Below are 20250 nucleotides of genomic sequence, written 5' to 3'. Positions count from 1 at the left end.
AGCTTGCCACGGGGCTCCAGCTAGGCAGCAGGCCTCAGAGCCTACTTTGCCCCCCGACGCCCCATTGCTGCTCTGGGGGCGGGCACTGGGCAAATGGGCAGGTCGCAGCCTTGCAGCAGCCGCCTCCGCTACATCCCCTCCCAGCGAGGAGCTCGCGCCGAAGAAGCTGGGAAACTCCCTTCCCGCGGCTACACAGTACACCGCATTCCGCTCGCACCCCCGGCCCGGCCATTGGCTGGCTGGCGGGATGCGGGGCCCTGATTGGCCAGCCGGGAGCGGCACATTCCAAGTGGGGGTGGAGCCAGTCCCCGGAGCGATTCGCCTTATATGGGGCTGGGAGCGTTCCACCGCCCGGGGGCTAGTGCGCCTGCGCGCACGGAGCGTGCGCTTGGGGAGTGGGCGGCATCTTAGCAGGGCGTGGCCCGGGCCGTGAGTGTCCCTGCGCGCCCCGCGTTGTCCTGCACGGCCCCGCCCGCAGCACCCACCGGTGAGTGGTCTCGGGGGTCCCGGAGCGGCTCCGCCTTCCGGCCCGGGCGCCCCTGGGGCGTGCGTACCTCAGGGCGCAGGTGTCCCGCTCCCTTGCCGCGCCGGGCCGCCCTGGGCAGGGTCCCCCCGCTGCCCCGGGCGCTGGCAGCTTTGGCGGGCGGGCGGTCAGCCGCTTGCCCCGGACACGCTGCCTTGGCTGAGGTCCGGCCAGGAGCCTCCCGCGGCCGGGGCGCCCTGAGCGTCGCATCTCGGCGGGTCTCTGCGCCCCCCACCCCCTCCGACCCCCTCGACGGTGGGTGTGTGGGCGCAGCCCCGTCACGTGCGGCTGTTTGTGTTTTGACCCAGGCCATGTCCAAGTCCCTGAAGAAGATCGTGGAGGAGAGTAGGGAGAAGAGCCAGCCGGAGGTGGACATGTGTGACCGGGGCATCTCTAACATGCTGGACGTCTCTGGCTTGTGTAGGTATCTCGAGGGTTTCCGCCAAGACCACCCCCGTCGCCCTCCCAGCCACCAGCAGCCTCTGAAATCTGTGATAGAAGCAGGCGGCTGGCTTTTAAGGAGGCCCTTTCAGTAGGACGGACAGTCAAACAACTTATCTGTCTCTGTTAGGATGAACTTGGCCTTTTGCTGTTCAGACTGTTACATTTCAGTTTGGACACTGAAAATCAGTTGTCAGTTTCACCGTAGCTCTCAGTCTGTTTCATTTTCTCGGCATTGTGCTAATTGGGTTCCAAACATTGTTTATAAATCTATCTGGCTATTTTTATTATGATAATACCAAGGTACATCAACTGACTGGGGCTTCACTGAGACCGCTGTAAAGCTTCTGGTAAAGATGCTCTAAGCCAAATGGGAGAGCTCTCTCTCATCCTGCCTCCATAGAGATGGTGGCTGTGGCAGCGGGAGATCTCCCACCCATGTAGTGCCGTCATAAGAATGGCCATACTGGGTCAGACCAAAGGTCCATCTAGCCCACTATCCGGGCCTTCCATAGTGGCCAAAACCAGGTGCCCCACAGGGAATGGTAAATTCCTCAGAATGGAGAGGGGTAACTAGTGGTGTTTCCCAAGGGTCAGTCTTGGGATCAGTCCTATTCAACTTAATCATAAATGATCTGGAGAAAGGGGTAATCAGTGAGGTGGCAAAGTTTGCAGACGTAAACTGCTCAGATAGTTAAGACCAAAGCAGACTGTGAAGAACTTCAAAAAGATCTCACAAAACTAAGTGATTGGGCAACAAAATGGTAAATGAAATTTCATGTGGATAAATGTAAAGTAATGCACATTGGAAAAAATAAGCCCAACTATACATATAATATGATGGGGGGCTAATTTAGCTACAACTAATCAGGAAAGAGATCTTGGAGTCATCGTGGATAGTTCTCTGAAGACGTCCACACCGTGTGCAGTGGCTGTCAAAAAAGCGAACAGGATGTAAGGAATCCTTGAGGGGGCGGGGGGGGGAGAGAGAGAATAAGACTGAGAATATCTTATTGCCCTTATATCCACGGTACGCCCACATCTTGAATACTGTGTACAGATGTGGTCCCGTCATCCCAGAGAAGACATACTACCATTAGAAAAGGTTCAGAGAAGGGCAACTAAAATGATTAGGAGTTTGGAATGGGTTCCATATGAGAAGAGATTAAAGAGGCTAGGACTCTTCAGCTTGGAAAAGAGGAGACGAAGGGGGGATATGACATGAGCGATGTGGAGAAAGTGAATAAGGAAAAGTTATTTACTTGTTCCCATAGTATAAGAACTAGGGGCCACCAAATGAAATTAATGGGCAGCAGGTTTAAAACAAATAAAAGAAAGTTGCTCTTCACACAGGGCACAGTCAACCTGTGGAACTTCTTGCCTGAGGAGGTTGTGAAGGCTAGGACTATAACAGGGTTTAAAGGAGAACTAGATAAATGCATGGAGGTTAAGTCCGTTAATGGCTATTAGCCAGGATGGGTCCTTAGCCTCTGTTTGTCAGAGGATGGAGATGGATGGCAGGAGAGAGATCACTAGATCATTACCTGTTAGGTTCACTCCCTCTTGGGCACCTGACATTGGCCACTGTCAGCAGACAGGATACTGGGCTGGATGCACCTTTGGTCTGACCCGGTATGGCCATTTTTATGTTCTTATGAATGAATAGGTAATCATCAAGTGATCCATTCTCTGTCACTCATTCTCAGTTTCTGGCAAACAGAGGCTAGGGACACCATCCCTGCCCATCCTGGCTAATAGCCATAGATGGACCTGTTCTCCAAGAATTTATCTAGTTCTTTTTTTAACCCTGTTATAGTCTTGGCCTTCACAACATCAAGGAGTTCCACAGGTTGACTGTGTGCACTTATTTACAGGAGCCAGTTTCTGCTCATGTGAGTCCATTGATTTCAGGGGCCTAGTTGAGTTGGGGCCTGATTGTGCATCTTATAAATTTATAAACTAATCAGTAGGTTAAACTGCAATGTAAAAACGACCATGCATTTTTTGTTACTTAAAACTACTGCTATTATAAAAAGCGAATTGTTCATGATTTCTCGCTGCTATGTTCTGTAAAGTCACTTTTTCTGCATATGAATTTTTCTAATTGGCCTAATTAAAGGGGTATTTCTGAGCTTTGTACTATGGACCACCATATAAATGAAAAATAACAATCTGTAACACCAACAGTGTTAACCAAATATCAATAGTAGCAAACAAAGCTGTGATTCTGCGAATGGATTTGCATGGATAAATCCCAGTTGACTGCAGGGAGGGCTCCGTGGAGGGTTTTGCCCACCTGTCTTTTGGTTGTAGGACTGTGCTTGGAAATAATCAAACACTTCTAGTGAACATTGTAATATTAATCTTAAAAATCAATGAGTTGTAGTTTGCCCTAGCTGCTTGGGTAAATGCTCCTATGAATGGCTCTATGGCTCTTCTGTGATTGCTGGTGATCAGGACTTTGGCTTTACATTTAATCTAAAATGCATATTAAATTCTAGCATAAACGTTTATTGAATTGATCTTGTTTATACCAGGGCTGAGTTTGGCCTAGCATCTCCAACAACATACTACTCACTATTGCTGTGGTCTGTTAAATACTCAGTAATTTACTGAATTGTCAGCAGTGCTTCCTGTAACACCTACTATAGGTAATGGTAGCAAAAACCCTGTTTCCAGCAACGGTAGGGTTGAGAATTAAGACTCTGGGAAGTAAGAAATTCAGTGGTTTCTAAAGTATTAATAACTGCCAACCTGTCAACTGGAGTTTTATCATTGAAATCAATGGGAGCAGAGTGAAGCATATGTGTGCTAGAAACACTGCAGCTGCACTAATGTAATGTAGAGGCTTATTACAGTGATGGAAGGAGTTTTTCTATTGCTGTAGTAAATGTATCCAAGAGGCAGTAGCTGGGTTGATGGAATAATTCTTCCATAGACTTGGCACTGGCTTAGGTCGGCCTAACTTTGTCTCACAGGGTGAAGTTTTTCATAGCCCTGAGCGATGTTAAGCTGTACTAAATTTGTAGTTTAGACTAGCTTTACATGCTTTTAAAATCCTCAGATATTTGAATTATGCTGGAGGCTGTGTGAACAATGTGTGATTACTTGATCTGCACAAATGTGTGTATGAAATTATACAGAAAATAAGATGAAACAAAAGGGGGTCAAACAAGAGGAAAAAGGAGAGAGGTTCTATTCCAAATGATGCATAGAATACATAATTCTCCAGAATTGAAAGGCACTGTCTGGTCTAGATCTGTGTAAATAAATTATAGAATAGTTTCTCTTCCATATGCTGACATGCGCCATTTTGGGCTAAAGAGCTGGAAACTTTGAATTTTCATATCTGAAAGTCCTACAAGAAATTTAATATTTCAGTACTAATGAAATGTGATTATCCATTGGGATAAAATATTCCCCTTAACTTCAGTTCTTCCAAAAAATATTAAACCAGTGTGGAACTTTGGAAAGCGATTTTAAGAATTTAACACACAACTGTACCATCTATAGACTTTGGCTCCTAAGCTGCTACGCTAGGTGTGTGTCTTACTGCAGTTTTGTGTGTCTCATACTCACATATATAGAAGGTCGGTTACATTCTTTCTCTTACATGTGTTCTGGCTCAGACTCTTGTTTGGACAAAACGAGAAGAAACAGTTCTGTCTAGGAGGCAAATCTTAATCCCATGGACTACAGACAAATGTGAAATCATGTGGTAGCTATCCATGGCAGCATGTTGTGCCAGTGGGCAGGCATGTGGGGCTTTAATCAAATTATTCTGTTGATAACTTTGTACATTAACTGTGTACTCTTGATAAGGTGGCGTGGTTTTTTGTGTGTGGTTTTTTTTTTTTTGATTTCTCATGGCAACAGGAAAACTAAGGATTAGAGAAGTGAGGAAAGATTGTGATCCACTCAGACCTTTTCTTAATTTTCTCTTACAATGTTTTTTTAGAATTAAACATAAATTAGTAATTGTTTCAGCAAAGAAATCTGAAGTAAGTAAAGTTCTATTGAGGGTTCAAGATCTGTACTGTGAGACAGACTGAGGACCTGAGTGTTAATTATCTCCTACAGTAGAACCTCAGAGTTAACAACATTTTTGGAATGGAGGTTGTTCGTAACTCTGAAATGTTTGTAATTCTGAACAAAACGTTATGGTTGTACTTTCAAAAGTTTACAACTGAACATTGACTTAATACAACTTTGAAGCTTTACTATGCAGAAGAAAAGTGCTGCTTTCCCTTTATTTTATTTTTTTAGTAGTTTACATTTAACACAGTTCTGTACTGGATTAATATTTCCCCACCCCCCTGGTCTCTGCTGCTGCCTGATTGTGTACTTCGGGTTCCAAATGAGGTATGTGGTTGGCTGATCAGTTTGTAATTCTGGTGTTCGTAACTGAGGTTCTAGTGTAATTCAAATATAATGGAACAGGAACTTTTTTTTTTCCACAATGTGATATTATGCAGAGATTGCTCTCTTCTGAGTTCTCTTTAGATAATGTAATGGTTCATGCAATCAAAACCCATCATAACTTAAATTTCCTTAAGGTTATTAAGTAATTTATTGGTTTATACTTAGTCAGATTACTAGTCAGCTGTCATGCTTCAGCACCTATTGTGTCATTTGTTTAGTTAGATAGTATTTGCTAGTTCTGAAAAGCTGTCGGAAAAAATTAACTTTGAAGTCTATCCTTATTGTTGTATCAGCACCAAGAAAATAATTACCATGTATTAACTAAAAATCCTGAGTTGTAATATGCTAAACTATTTTTGCCAAAAGCAAGTATTCTTCAGTTGTTACATATCTATGGTTTGAAGTAAATAGCATATATTTCAACTTATAAAATGTTTTGGCAGGTGTTGTCATGTGGTGAAGATTCAGTGTTGCATGTTTTTTCTTAGCATGCAAGCAAATGTTAAATCTTGGGAAGATGTGCAGTGGTGTTTTGTTTTGTGAGTTTCTGTGTACATGTGTCGTAGCAGGAGACTTTGGTCTTTAAGTAATGTCAGTTTTTGAAGCAGTTGGTCTCTGAAAACTGGCCAGTGGTGTTGGGCAGTCTCCTCAATCAAGGGATTTCTTGAGTGCTGTCTGAACTCCTTTGTTCCAGTACTGCGTTAGATGTGTAAATAAAGTTGTACTTCACATATACCCATGTCAAAAGAAAGGGCAACAATGTTGATAGTACAGTAAAAGTTCTATCTGGCACATTGGAGGAATGCGGGGTGCCAGGTAGTGAAAAATGCAGATTAACTAAGAGGGAGGGAGCTTGGGACTGGGGTTGGGGCATGGGATTGGGTACAGGGCGTGGGCTCTGGGAGGGAGTTTGGGTGCAGGAGGGGGCTCGGGGCAGCAGGTTGGGCATGGGAGGGGGGTGGGGTGCCGGATCCCGGGGGAGCACTCACCTCAGGCGGCTCCCCGCAAGTGGCAACCTCTCCTGGCCACTCCTAGGCAGAGGTGCGGCAGGCAGCTCGGTGCTCTGCCCCCACCCCAAGCGCTAGCTCTGCAGCTCCCATTGGCTGGGAATTGCAGCCAATGGGAGTTGAGGGAGTGGTGCCTGTGGGAGGAGGCAGCATACAGAGCTGCCTGCCGCACCTCTGCCTCGGAGCAGCTGGGGTAGGCCACCACATGTGGGGAGCTGCCTGATGTGAGCACCCCCCAGATTCGGCACCCTGCACCCCCTTCTGTGCCCTAACCCCCTGCCAGCCCCACGCCAACCAGACTATAAACCGGAATTTCAGCGAAGATCAGAAATGCTGGTTTATAGAACTTTCTGGTTTGTGAAGTGCCAGATAAAACAGCTTTACTGTAACTTGTTTTACTCTTAAATGTTAATTTTTGCCAGTTAGCACGCAGGCAGCATTGTATTAAGGTTCTCTTGTTTTGTTCGTGTTATATCCTCTCACAGGGAGTTCACATAGTAACTTTGGCGTAGTTGTCCTGTCTAGTGTAGTATAGTGACAGATAAAATTGAATGGCCTTGTGATATTACAATATGGTATCTTCCAATAGTCACTGAGAATCTTTGGCACTGTAGTGGCGTTGTTATAATGCCCACAATGTCTTCCTTAGTTATTTCCTTCATGTTGGTGGTATTCGGACCAGCAATATTTTATCTTGGCTCCACACGTGTGTGGAGCTTGCCTGTTAATTTCCTTTTTTTAAAGGAAAAGCACTTTTTCTTCAGAGTTAGCTGTTGTGTTAAACTAAGAATGAAGGGGAAAGGAAGGCTGGAGGGGTGGAATAAAAAATTGACTTTCCAGGGTATCGGGAACTGAGGCATAATAGGCACAGCTTCAGTATGCTCTCCCTGCCCCCCGCGTTGGGGGGGGGGGGGAAACGGGAGGGGTGTGTGGTTTGTTTTTTTTTTTGACCGTGGAGAGGAGGTGAGACTTCTTGTAGGGCAGAGCAGTAGTTCTTGCAAGTGCTAGTGTTATGACCCTCCCAAGCCTGCAGTTTGAATTGAAAGGAGCCCGATTTAGTCTCTAGCATAGGTATTTAGTTGCCTATGTTTGTATTCTGCGAATCTGGCAGATTTCTATTATAACCAATATTTTATCCACCGTTATTGCAAGTCAACAAGTCTTTTAAATCTGTGTCTCTGAAAGACTTGTTTCTAGACAGTGCTTATGTCCAGGATAACCCATCTGTTCATTGGGTGGGACTCCTTCCATATGGCCTTCAGCAAAGACTCTGCCTTTGATTTAAGGTCCTACTTTATGAGTTTTTCACTTCTGCTTGTGGCCTTAAGATCCTAGCACAATATAAATGTTAACATTTACCAGAGCTCCATAGCTGAGCGTTCTCTCTCCTTTGCCTTAGCCCCCTCTCCCTTATATGGCTGTAACTTAAAAAAGAGGTTTCATTATGTTTAGCTGCTGAACCTTAGCTCTTCCCCTTGGATGCTTGCAATTACAGTAGGCTCTTCAGTGGCAGAAATAACTGCAGTTTTATAAATCACTAAAGGTGCACATCTGAGGTAACAGCAAAGCTTAGAGATTTTAAAAGGACAAAATTCAGTCCTGTGTATCTGGCCTATGGCATCTGAACATTTAAATAATTAACAGGATAACCATCAGAGCCCCACAGATCCCTTCTGCTGTAGGTGTCAAACTTAACAAGTAAAAGAAGAACCGTGACTCTCATCAGCAGTCTAGTGAAATACAACCTAGATAGAGCATTTTAAGTGGCTGTGGTTGAGTGTATAGGGAGTTAAGGGGGAAATAAAATTGAAAGAGTGAATTTTGTAGTTAGTTCTGAATTCTGTAAGGTCCATGGCTGCTTGAAGTGAGTCCAGTGTTGCAGCTCAGCTTCTGTGACAAATCTATGTCTCAAACTTGTCTGTTGGTTGATGGTTTGATAGTTCCAGTGAAACATAGCTGTCAAGGGAGGCTATAGTCATGGAAGAAGCAGTGATCTCTCAGGTTGATTGGGACAATCACATGAGCTTAGAATCATAGAAGTGTAGGACTGGAAGGGACCTTGTGAGGTCTTCTCCAGTCCCCTGCACTTGGGCAGGACTAAGTATTCTGTAGACCGTACTTCACAGGTGTTTTTTTAACTTGCTCTTAAAAACCTCCAGTGATGGAGGTTTTACAGCCTCCCTAGGCAATTCATTCCAATGTTTTAACTACCTTGACAGGAAGTTTTTCCTAAAGTCCAACTTAAACATCTCTTGCTGCAATTTAACCCCATGGCTGCTTGCTCTATCCTCCGAGGTTAACAATTTTTTTTCACCCTCCTCTATGATGAGCAGAGAAATGGCTGCTCATCATATAGCCTCTTGGAAGCAGGATAAGAGAACTTGGTGATAGTGATATAAAGAGGGCCAGGAGGGTGAGCATGGGTGTAGTTCTTGTGTCTATGGACTGGAGAAGACCATCCACCGGAGCAATAAATGCTGCATCTGCACCTTGTCCTGGCCTTTGAACCTTGACTAAGGTCTAGACTACTGTAAGCTGAAAGGTAGCATTGGGGTTATTTGCTAGCTTGCTTAGAAAAGAGAAGATAGATACTATGTGATAGACTAACTGACCAATTTACAAGAAGAGCAGTATGGAAAAACAGCTCTTTTCCGATGTCATTGTATTTCCTGAATGCTGTTATGCTGTCTAGTGTTGTGGCTGCATATCAAAAGACCCTAGCTAGAGAAATGAACACGCACAATTTGACGGGGTTATGGTGTTAGAACTCTTCTTTCTCAATTTCCTGACTCTTGTGTAATTAAAATCTCAATCTTAGTACAGAAATAACAGCTTTTTGGTCTTTATTTTCCTTGGCCTACAAGGGGAAGACAAATGTTCCTCAAAGAAAAGGCACTGGTTAATGCAGTGCTTGAACCTCATACAGCAAGTAGAAAGATTTCTCTTCACCTCTGGGATGAAAACAAGAAGGAGAAATTTCAGCCCAAAAGATACTTTAAGAATACAGTAAGCAAGAAAACTAAGGGTGTGGAACACGAAGTGATACTTCAACCATTGGTAGTCCTGCTTTGATGCTATAATTGTTTCTACTGCTGGAGGCTGCCTAGAGACTGCAGTCAGCATTGGGAACCCCATTGTGCCAGGTGCTGTATAAACACATAGGAAGAAACTCTTCCCAAAGATCTTATGATTTTAAGATGAAACACAAGTTTGTGACAAATGCTAAGATGGAGGAGGAAGAAGAGAAGAAGAGTAATAATTTTATGCAGTTAGAGGCCAACTTGATGGTTCTGAACCATCCTTTTGGCCTTGAGTAAGACACTTGGGGTATGTCTACGCTGCAGTCAGGAGTGTGTGATTGCAGCATGCTGGGACATACCTAAGCTAGCTTTAACCTGGCAAGGGTGGGTACCAGTGGCAGAATATCTGCAGCAGTAGAGTCTTTATCAGGGGCTGTACAAGCCCACCTGGCACCTTAGGCTTATTTGAGCAGCTGTCCCATACTGAAGTCTATGCTGCCATAGCTTAACTGCTATTGGTACGTGAGCTAGCTAGACCCACATGCATAAACAAGCACCTCAAATTGCTTACTAGGAAAGCAGCCTACAAGGAGCAGAGGAAGGGATGGATCAGCAAGGAGAGCTACCTCAAGGATGTCAGAAAGTATAGGGGAGAAGTGAGAACTACCAAAAGCCAAGCAGAGTTAACCTTGCAAAGACAATTGCAAGCAATAGTAAAAGGTTCTTTAGCCATATATCTAATAAGAAAACAAGGAAAAAAGTGGTAATGCTGAGCACTGAGGATGGGGTGGAGATGAAAGATAATCTAGTTGTGATCTAACACCTAAATGAATACTTCTTAAAAACTAAGGCAATGAAGAGTTGTGGGCAGTGGCAGGGTGGCTAATGGAACAAGGATATGGAAGTAGATATTGCCACATCTGAGGAGAAGCCAAACTCAGACAGTGTAATTAAATTGGGGGCGGGATAATCTCCCTCAAGAATATTGAAGGAACTAGTATATGAAATTGCAAGCCCAATAGCCTTTGTAGTGAATCTGTAAACTCAGAGGTTGTACCTATATTTTAAAAAAGGGGTGGGGGAAAAAAGTGATTTGGAAAACAGGCCCATTAGTTTGACCTCATTTGTATGCAAGGTTCTAGAACAAATTTTGAGTGGTTATGAGATACAGTAGAACCTCAGTTACGAATATCAGAGTTACAAACTGACCAGTCAACCACACATCTCATTTGGAACCAAAAGTATGCAATCAGGTAGCAGCAGAGACCCCCCTCAAAAAAGCAAGTACAGTACTGTGGTAAACATAAACTATTAAAATAAAGGGGAAGCAGGATTTTTTTTTGTGTAGTAAACTTTCAAAGCTGTATTAAGTCAATGTTCAGTTGTAAACTTTTGAAAGAACAACCATAACATTTTGTTCAGGGTTACAAACATTTCAGAGTTATGAACAACTTCCGTTCCCGAGGTGTTCATAACTGATCACCATGTGTGGGGTCAGGAAGGAATTTTCCCTGAGGTCATATTGACGGAGACCCTGGGTGGCTGTTTTTTGTTTTGTTTTTGGTTTTTTTGCATTCCTCTGCACTGGAGGGCATGCGTCACTTGCTGGCTTGAGCTAAAGTAAATAGTGGATTTCTCTGTAACTTGAATTCTTTAACCCATGATTTGAGGACTTCAGTAACTCAGGGCAGGGACCATCTCTCTCAATGTTTGTGCATTAATTAGTGCAATGGGTCCTCTAGGTGCCACTGGCATACAAATAATTATTAAAATATATTTTAGTTGCTGATCTCTCATAGACCTCACAGTAAGCTTTTGGGTATCGTACTAGTTCTTTTCTGTGTATTAAATGACCTTCTTGAGTAAGCCAAAATAGATCAGAACATTATTTCATTCTGTTTGTCACTCTAAAACATGTCTACTTTTAAATCCGTGCCTATAATGATTCAGTATCTGGACGAAAAAGATCTACTTCCATTACCACTCTTACACTGGCTTTTTAAGTTAATAAGTCATAGGCACCAACTCTGTGCGTGATCTGGGGCTGGAGCACCCATGGGGAAATACCGCAGCCCCCCAGTGCCTCCTACCCACTGGCAGGCCCTGCAGATCAGCACGCACCCCCCTTCCCCGCACCTGCCTTCCACCCGCCACAATCAGCAGTTTTGTGGCATGCAGGAGGCTGCGGGGGAGGGCAGAGGAGCGAGGATGCAATGCGCTGGGAGGAGGGGGCGGAACTGGGCAGGAAGAGGCAGAGTAGGGGTGGGAAGAGATGGGGTGGGGCCTTGGGGGAAGGGGCAGAGCCTGTGGTCAAGCACCCGCTGGCACTTTGAAAAAAGTCAATGCCTGTGATACTAGTGGTCCTGTGTCCAGCGTTAGTAGTAACAAAATGATTGTTTATATACTCACAACTCTTGTGATTCATAGTCAGAAAATAGCATTGCAAAAGACCTGTTGGGTCATCTAGTCCATCCCCTTTCCTGTATAGGATTGTTCCCTAGGATGTATTTTTCCAGTGCTTTGTCTAGCCTACTTTTCAAATGACTCATGATAGGACGTGTTTTTTCCATACATCGACAGCCAATAGTAATTTAATACAGTGTGACTTGACATTATTCAAAACAGACAGTAGTTGAGTAAACTGCTTGTTGTCTATATTTATGAACCACTGGTGTAAAGATACTAGAACTGTAAGCAAAAGTATCTAGGCACAATGGAAGCAGAGGCCAGGCATAACATAATTAGGCAGCATTAACCTAAGCCCTCCATTTTAGTTTACCCATTTTGATGGAGTTAATATAAAGAAAAATGAGAATAGTACAAGAACCCTGTTACAATCAAGAGCCTAATGGTTTGTCTTCTGGTAAGTGTACTTGTAAGGTACATGTTCTGTAACTTTGCTAAAGCAGATGTAAAGAACCTCGCTCACCATTAACACAAGAACAAAAAATACTGCCATTAATGGGGTATTTGCAATTCCACTCTGAATTTGAGAGTAGTGGTAACTGCTCCATGGTTAAGATGGCCACTAACTCACCATTGTAAACCCAACTTTTATCCTTCCTCATCCCTCATTTTCCCCGCCAAAGAAACCAGTTTCCCTGAAATTTCCTGAACCACCTCTCATCCCTAGGTAGGATTTTTGAGGCTTGACCAACCTTTTCCTCTCCCCTTCACCCCCCCCCCCATGTCTCTGGTTCTGTTGTCTCTCTTGCTAGGGCATGCCAAGTGTGTTTGGGGGTTTAACTGTGTGCATGTGTGCGCTATATACACTATTTTATATACACATTCCTTTACACTAATAGATCCAATAACTTTACACTAAGATTAGCAGGAAAGTGCTGTGTAGAGACTCATGAGGGACTGTGAAGAGTAGGCATAGGAATGCTGGGGGGAAGGGACCTGGAGGGAAAGAGCAAGGTTTTTGGTTTTTTTTCTTATTTTTCCAAATAAAAAAAAATTATATATATATACACACACACCAAATTGACCATAATACACAAAGCAAATAAACTGGCTTAGGATAAAGGGAGGGGAGGGGAAGTGACTTATCTATCTTCAGGGCCTTCGTGACCTCTTAAAGTCAGCCCAAATTGCTTTAAATGTTTTGGGCATTCCCTTTGTGTGGAATGTCAGTCGTTCATTAGCTGCAAGGTCAGCCATATCACTGAGCCAGTCATCAATATTTGGTGGGGATCAACTTTTCCATTTTAGCAGGATTCATTTTTTAGCAACCAAAGCTCCATGTTGGAACCACGCTGCCTTATTACTAGGTAATTTTCAGGGATCAGGAGGAATAGATCCAAGAATGAAACTTAAGGGGCAGGACTCCAACTTAGCATCCAGTGTCAAATTGGTCCTTTGACCCACCTCATACCAGCAATTTTTGATACAGGGGCTCTCCCAAAATATGAGGTAAGGTGGCACCAAGGGATTTAGATTTCCAATAGCAGGCAGCATTTGAGGCCCATCACTGTTAGCACGCTTGTTCTTCCCCATATAGGCTATGTCTTATCCATCCTGGTAGCAGGGTTAGGAAGTTCACAGGACCAGACCAGAAAGCAAAGGGTTATTGGAAAACCAAGTTTGTAGCCAACGCATTATTAAGGATCTACAACCTATCCTGAAGGATGACCAAACACTCTCACAAATCTTGGGAGACAGGCCAGTCCTTGCCTACAGACAGCCCCGCAACCTGAAGCAAATACTCACCCCCCCCCCCCACGTTCTGGTTAAACTTGGATTTAAACTTGGAGAGTGGTCACTTTGGATGAGCTATTACCAGCAGGAGAGTGAGTTTGTGTGTGTATGGGGGTGAGGGGGTGAGAACCTGGATTTGTGCTGGAAATGGCCCAACTTGATGATCACTTTAGATAAGCTATTACCAGCAGGACAGTGGGGTGGGAGGAGGTATTGTTTCATGATCTATGTGTGTATATAATGTCTGCTGCAGCTTCCACTGTATGCATCCGATGAAGTGAACTGTAGCTCACGAAAGCTCATGCTCAAATAAATTGGTTAGTCTCTAAGGTGCCACAAGTACTCCTTTTCTTTTTACTTCTAGGTTAGTGGTTTGAATCCAGGCTAAGATTAAAGTAACTGAAAGCTACCATCTTTTGACCTCTGGTCATTGTTCTATATGTAGAGCCCTACCAAATTCACAGTCCATTGTGGTCAATTTACAGTCATAGGATTTTAAATTTCATGATTTCAGCTATTTAAATCACAAATTTCATCGTGTTGTAATTTTAGGGGGGTCCTGACGCAAAAAGGAGTTGGAGGTTGCAAGGTTGTGTAGGGGGCTGCAGTATTGCTACCCTTACTTCTGTGCTGCTGTTGGAGAGTGGCAGCTGCTGGCTGGGATCCCAGCTCTGAAGGCAGAGCTGTCGCCAGCAGCAGCGCAGAAGTAAGGATGGCATGGTATGATATTGCCACCCTTACTTCTGCGCTGCCTTCAGAGCTGGGCAGCCACAGAATGGCAGCTGTTGGCCGGGCGTCCAGCTCTGAAGGCAGCGCAGAAGTAAGGATGGCATGGTATGATATTGCCACCCTTACTTCTGCGCTGCCTTCAGAGCTGGGCAGCCACAGAATGGCAGCTGTTGGCCGGGCGTCCAGCTCTGAAGGCAGCGCAGAAGTAAGGGTGGCAGTACTGTAACACTTTCTCCCCCCCCACCAAATAACCTCGTGACCCCCTTGCAACTCCTTTTGGGGTCAGGACCCCCAATTTGAGAACCGCTGATCTCCCCAATGAAATCTGTATAGTAGAGGGTAAAAGCACACAAGACCAGATTTCTCGAGAGGAGACTAGATTTCACAGTCCAGGATGCATTTTTTTTTTTCATGGCCTTGAATTTTGTAGGGCCCTATCTATATGGAATGACTTTCTAGTGGACAAGTATACGCACTACAGAACCACAGTCACTGCAATATAGATCCTAGCTGGTAGACTGAACCTGGAAAGTGGACTGCTCCTAGTGGTAGAGCTGATTGCCATTGGTCAGGGTTGAGTCATTGGTGGGGGAGTATTGGTGGAGAAGCTGATGGCAGGAGTATACCTGCTTTGTGAATATAGGACTTCAGTCTCCCTTTGTGGCTGTTAATCAGGCACCTTTCAAGTGGTGAGCTGACTAAACTATATATCAAACATGCTGACTTTTCCTTTTCAGCACACCTGATACCTTGGATTAGCATGATAAAAGTTAAATTAGGAATGAGGTATGCATAAGCACCAATACCTGTTTACAGGGGTTAATTTCATTCTGAGATGTCTCAACCCAGGAATGTGTTCACTAGATTTCAGTGAAATAGCCATTTCGGTTTTAAAATAAAAAGAATCAAAAGTTGAAATATTGTGATTTTTATTTTTATATGAAATGCTTTCCATTCTAAAATTTGAAAATATTGTCACGTTCAGAACAAAATGCTTTTTGTTCAAAAATGGTTGTTCCCTTCCATGAAAATAGTACTTACAAAACAAGACCCTTTTTTAAAAACTGATAAAATGCTAAATTTTTAGTGTTCTGTGTTGTACAGCTGCTTTGAAAATACAGATTAAGTGAATGTGTTGTCTGGCTTTAGAATACTTCAAAAATGAAGCTAGAATGCCATCTTGTGGCTCTGGTAGCTTGATGTTCCTAGAATAGTTACAAAGGCATTGACTGCTTCAGAAGGTATGTGAAGGACACAGCAGAGGGAGTTTTTGTGGCAGTATGAAGTTTTTTCTGTTCTTTTATTTTCAGATTTCTTAATATATTTGCAGCCTGATACAATATTATCTGAATTGGTCAGGGCCTTGATCTATAGTTTATTAAAGATAATTTCAGGCAGAGGTTGAATAGATGCACAAAGTACATGGTTAGCTTTCCTTATATTAGTAGAGAGGGTGAATAAAATGGCATCAGTTGCCCCTACTCTGTGGGAACTCATTTTGGGGACTGCTGCACCAAATGTTTCTGCCACTGTGTTGCAGAGGAAATCTTTAGAACCAGGTTGTCCCAGATTTTAAAGCAGGGTGCTCTGGAATGATCCTTCTCCTCATGTGATAGGAAAAAACTGCATCTTATAATTGTAATTCATGTTATAGTTTTAAAATGCTTGTCATAATATTAAGTATTAGCCGTTCTGTACAGTAAGGCTGTGTATGATAGCTAATGTTCTTGTCTGCCCTTTTTTTTCCCCCTCACCAGGTATCTGATCCTAATATTCATAGCAATTGCCTTTGCAGAATCTTTCTTTGTCCTCCTATTCTTGGTGAATTACTGAAGAGATCTTTGTTTTAAGGGTCTCTATGAGAATAATTTAGGGTGAGTGTCCTGTGTTTCCTTCTCCTTTTCTTCCTGCTCCTCTTCCTCCCAAGCCCATTAAATGGTTGAGTGAACTATTACATGTCCAGGCCTTAGAAATGAAATTTTCATGATGTTTCTTTTAGGCTCCCATTTCTCTGGTTGGTTCCTGGGTTTGAAAATTCAACTTGGCAGAAATAAGCTTTCACAGGTTAGGGCCGTCTTATACAAAATTTCTCATAAGTGGTGACCACCCCCCCCCCATTTATAGCCTTTATACTGAAGATAATTTTCCAGACATGAACATATGTAAATCTATGCAGTGCTGTGCTTCTAAAGATATACATACACTAGAACTGGAGGTATAAATTCCAGCTTGAGCAGACATACCCACACTAGCTATGAGGGCAGGTCTACACTACAGCACTAAATCCGTGTAGCTGCACTGCTGTAGCACATCGGGTGAAGACAAGTTATGCCAAGGGAAGAGCATCTCCCACCAACATAGCGCTGGTGTGGACAGTGCTTAGGTTACTGTAACTTGTGTCGTTTCGGGGTGTGGGGGTGTGGTCTTTTCACACCCCTGAGCGATGTAAGTTACATCAACTTAAGTGATAGTGTAGACCAACTCTGAGTGAGCTAGTGCACTAAGATATCAGTGTAGCTGTCGTGATGGGAGGAGCCCCTTCAACCAGTGGTTCTCAACCGGGGTATGCGTACTCCTTGGTATGCAGAGGTCTTCCGGGGGTATGTCAAATCATCTAGATACAGTATTTGCATGACTTTACAACAGGCTACAGAAATAGACTCAATGTGGAGAAAAACGTAATTGTTGCTGTTGCTTCACTGCCTCCCAGAATGACGAGCATCAACTGAAAAACAGGCTCAAGAATCGCACTGAAAAGCAAGTACAATATTTGTATTCCAATTGATTTATAACTATATAGTAAAAAAAAAGGAGAAAGCAAGTGATTTTTTCAGTAATAGGGCTGCGACGCTTTTGTATTTTTGTTTGATTTTTGTAAGCAGTTAGTTTTTAAGTGAAGTAGAAGTTGGGGTATGCAAGACCAATCAGATTCCTGAAAGCAGTACCATAGTCTGGAAAGGTAGAGAACTACTGACTTATACCATAAGCATGTACTCAGGTTGGCTAGCCCTTCCTGCCACTCGTGGTGGTACAGATACACCCGTGCTAGCTCCATCAAGTGTATCTTCTTGAGCAGGAATTTATTTCTCATTGTAGTGTAAACATACCCTTAATCTGCAGACAGCTCCAGTGCTACTGCTCAAAGCTTTCCCAAGCTGCAGCATTCTGAAAACCATCCAGTACTGTAAGTTTTCATTGCTGCTCCTCAACTCTCTAGGTGAGGTTTTGGGACAGTAGAAGAACAGACAGGAATCAGGCTAATTTCATAGCTTTCTCAAGCAACAGCACTATGAGCCGCAGCAGGAACTGAAGCTATCCACTATGAAGAAGATTTCATGACTGCGGTCGATGTATAGCAGACAGTTCTGCTGCCACGTGGTTAAGGGAGGAACAGAGTATTGGAGATTCAACTTCATAGTAACGAGGAGGCTCTTGGATGGGAAGAGGGATTGGTCCTTTTTTCTAGCAGCCAGAATAGCAGTGGGTGGAATGAGCACTGTTCAAATTTACTGGAAACCTATTAGCCAGAACCTAATACAAAAGACAGGAGCAAAGTCCAGGAACAGTACTTAAGATTTTAGCACCCTTTCTTTTCTCGTTGGCTAAGGAGAAGGGATGTGTCAGTAGCCTTTTTCAAACTGTACTTTGGTGAGGAGGATAATTCTTAAACAGTTGGGTTTCTGGTAAATTTCTTTTAAATTTTGCAAGTGGATTGGTGTGAAGAATGTATATAAAGAGTGGGAATGGAGTTAATAATAGGGGTTGGAGGGAAAGATTTCTGGGGATAAACTAGAAAAAAAGTAGTACAGTATGGGGGAAGATGGGGTGAGGAAAGACAAAGTATGGGGAAGTAGGTAGATAAAACACAAATAAAGAAATAGAGGTTAGAAAGGGGGAAAAGAAGGAAAGACTGAAAATAATTGAGGCCTGGTCTACACTACAAAGTGAGATCAACGTAAGTTGTTGTGTCAACTTATTTGTGCTTGTGTCTGAAGTCAGATGTCTTCTAGTGAGGTAAAACCCCCTTATGGTGACACAGTAATGCCACTTCCCCAAACGACATTGAGCAATGTGGTTGACGCAGTGCAAATGTAAACACTGTGACCTATGTTGACCTTAACAGTCCTCCAGCAGCTGTCCCACAATGCCCAACAGTGACTGCTCTTAGTTATGAACTCCATTACCCGAGGGCACAGAGCCCAGAAGCCAGCCAATGCCCCTGAATATTTTTGAATTGCCCTTTCCCGATTGCCCAGTTTGGTGAGCATAACCAGCAGCTCTCGCTTTTTGCAACTGCCCAATTGACCATGCCAGCTAGACACGTACCTGCCTGGAGTAGACTGGAGATATTGGATCTCTTGGGCCTGTGAGGAGGAGAGGCTGTGCAGGTGCAGCTATGGACTAGTCATAGAAATAGGGACATCTGCGAAAAGATTGCACAGAGGATGCAAGCGAGGGGTGCAACAGGAATTGGCAGCAGTGCTGTGTGAAGGCAAAGGAACTATAGGAGGCATGCCACAAGTCCAGGGAGGCCAACAGTTGATCTCTGTCAAGTATGGAATGAAGCTCATTGTAAGCGTGGTCTTGACACGAGACCCTCTTGACACGAGACCCTCTTGACACGAGACCCTCTTGACAGAGACCCTCTTGACAGAGACAATCAGCACCTCACTGTGGGTGCCTCAGTGGAACCCAGGACAGACCTCTGCTGTGAACAGTGAGGAGGAGAAACACCTGCGGGTGGCTAGCTATGCCACAAGCCAGGATCTGTTTGAGACTCCATACAGTCTAGCCAGTCCCGCCAACTGAGCATGGATGAGCCTGATGAAAGGAACCTCACGTAAGTGTGTGCATGCATTCTTCCTTAAAAGGGGCACATTTGAAGATGGCACCCAACCCAACATCAAGTTAGCAGGAAACATGTATCTACATTGTTTTTCTCCTAATGAGAAGGCGTAGAGGTACATCAGAGGTAGTTATCTGTTTTTCATTATCTGTGGGATTAGGTCAGGGGAAGGCATGTGGAGCAGTTTATGTATATAGGGATGTCCTTTTGTGTCCTCCGGAGAGATCTTGATGAAACTTCCATGGAGGCACTCTGCAATTCTCTCCTGGAGGTTTCTAGGGATGGCTTGTCTTTATTTTTTTCCTCTGCAGTAGGACACTTTGCCATCCATTCTGTGATAACTTTGGCAGTCACCATTTCAGGAAACAGGCTGGTGGCAGATGTGACTGGAGGCTTTGGGATGCTAGCTGCAGCTGTGCTTTCTGTACCTTTGCGGCCTTTGAGTGAGACACTAGCTAAAATCACCACCGCCTAAGGAAAAACATCAGCATTTGGTGCCACTGTTTTGTACTTGTAACCATGGAAACAGGGCCAAAATTTTATTATTTTATGTGACCGAACAATTCCCTCCTCATTTTGTCACCTTGCTCCCTGGTGAGCCATACTCACCATGGCTGCAATTGGAGAGCTGTGCTGTGGAGAGGCACTCCAAAGCTGAAGCGTCAGTAAGCGTGTCTTATTTAAACTCCTATGGGAATAAGGGAAGAGAGTTATAAAACTGATATTTCAGTTTCCATTGTGACTGTAAATACAATGATACATTTGTCTGTTTTATCAGTAGCTTCTGCCATTGCAGCTTTGAGAGGTCCCCACTCTGGCACATCTGATCCTGATGAAGAGAGAGAAGCTGACTAGAGAGGGCATATTCAAGATCCTGCAAGCCAGGGATGCATCAGACTATCAAGAGGGCCAGGGGAGGGGTTTGTAAATATAGGAGGCAGCCTGGAAAGAAGTCCCAGCAGGAAAAGGAGAGGGACATGAACCAGGACATAATGGGGCTTCTGAGGCAGCAAACACAAGTGCTGCAGATCCGTATTGACCAAGAGGTCATAGAATATCGGG

The 20250-nt window shown here is 44.0% G+C and overlaps 1 protein-coding gene across 1 annotated transcript in view; it reads left to right on the top strand.

The window, feature by feature from the left end:
• The first annotated feature begins 334 nt into the window (after positions 1-334).
• The window catches only part of RSU1 (Ras suppressor protein 1), a 187482-nt gene continuing 167566 nt past the window's right edge, over positions 335-20250 (top strand). The window contains exons 1-2 of the mRNA XM_048838029.2: positions 335-487; positions 832-943. Coding sequence (XP_048693986.1) covers positions 835-943 — 109 coding nt within the window. The 5' untranslated portion in view covers positions 335-487; positions 832-834. The remainder of the gene's footprint in view (positions 488-831; positions 944-20250) is intronic.

The sequence above is a fragment of the Caretta caretta genome, chromosome 2 (assembly GCF_965140235.1).
Source record: "Caretta caretta isolate rCarCar2 chromosome 2, rCarCar1.hap1, whole genome shotgun sequence".
NCBI classification, from domain to species: Eukaryota; Metazoa; Chordata; order Testudines; family Cheloniidae; genus Caretta; species Caretta caretta.
Note: the sequence above shows the minus strand (reverse complement) of the source record. Positions and strands in the feature narration are given on the sequence as shown.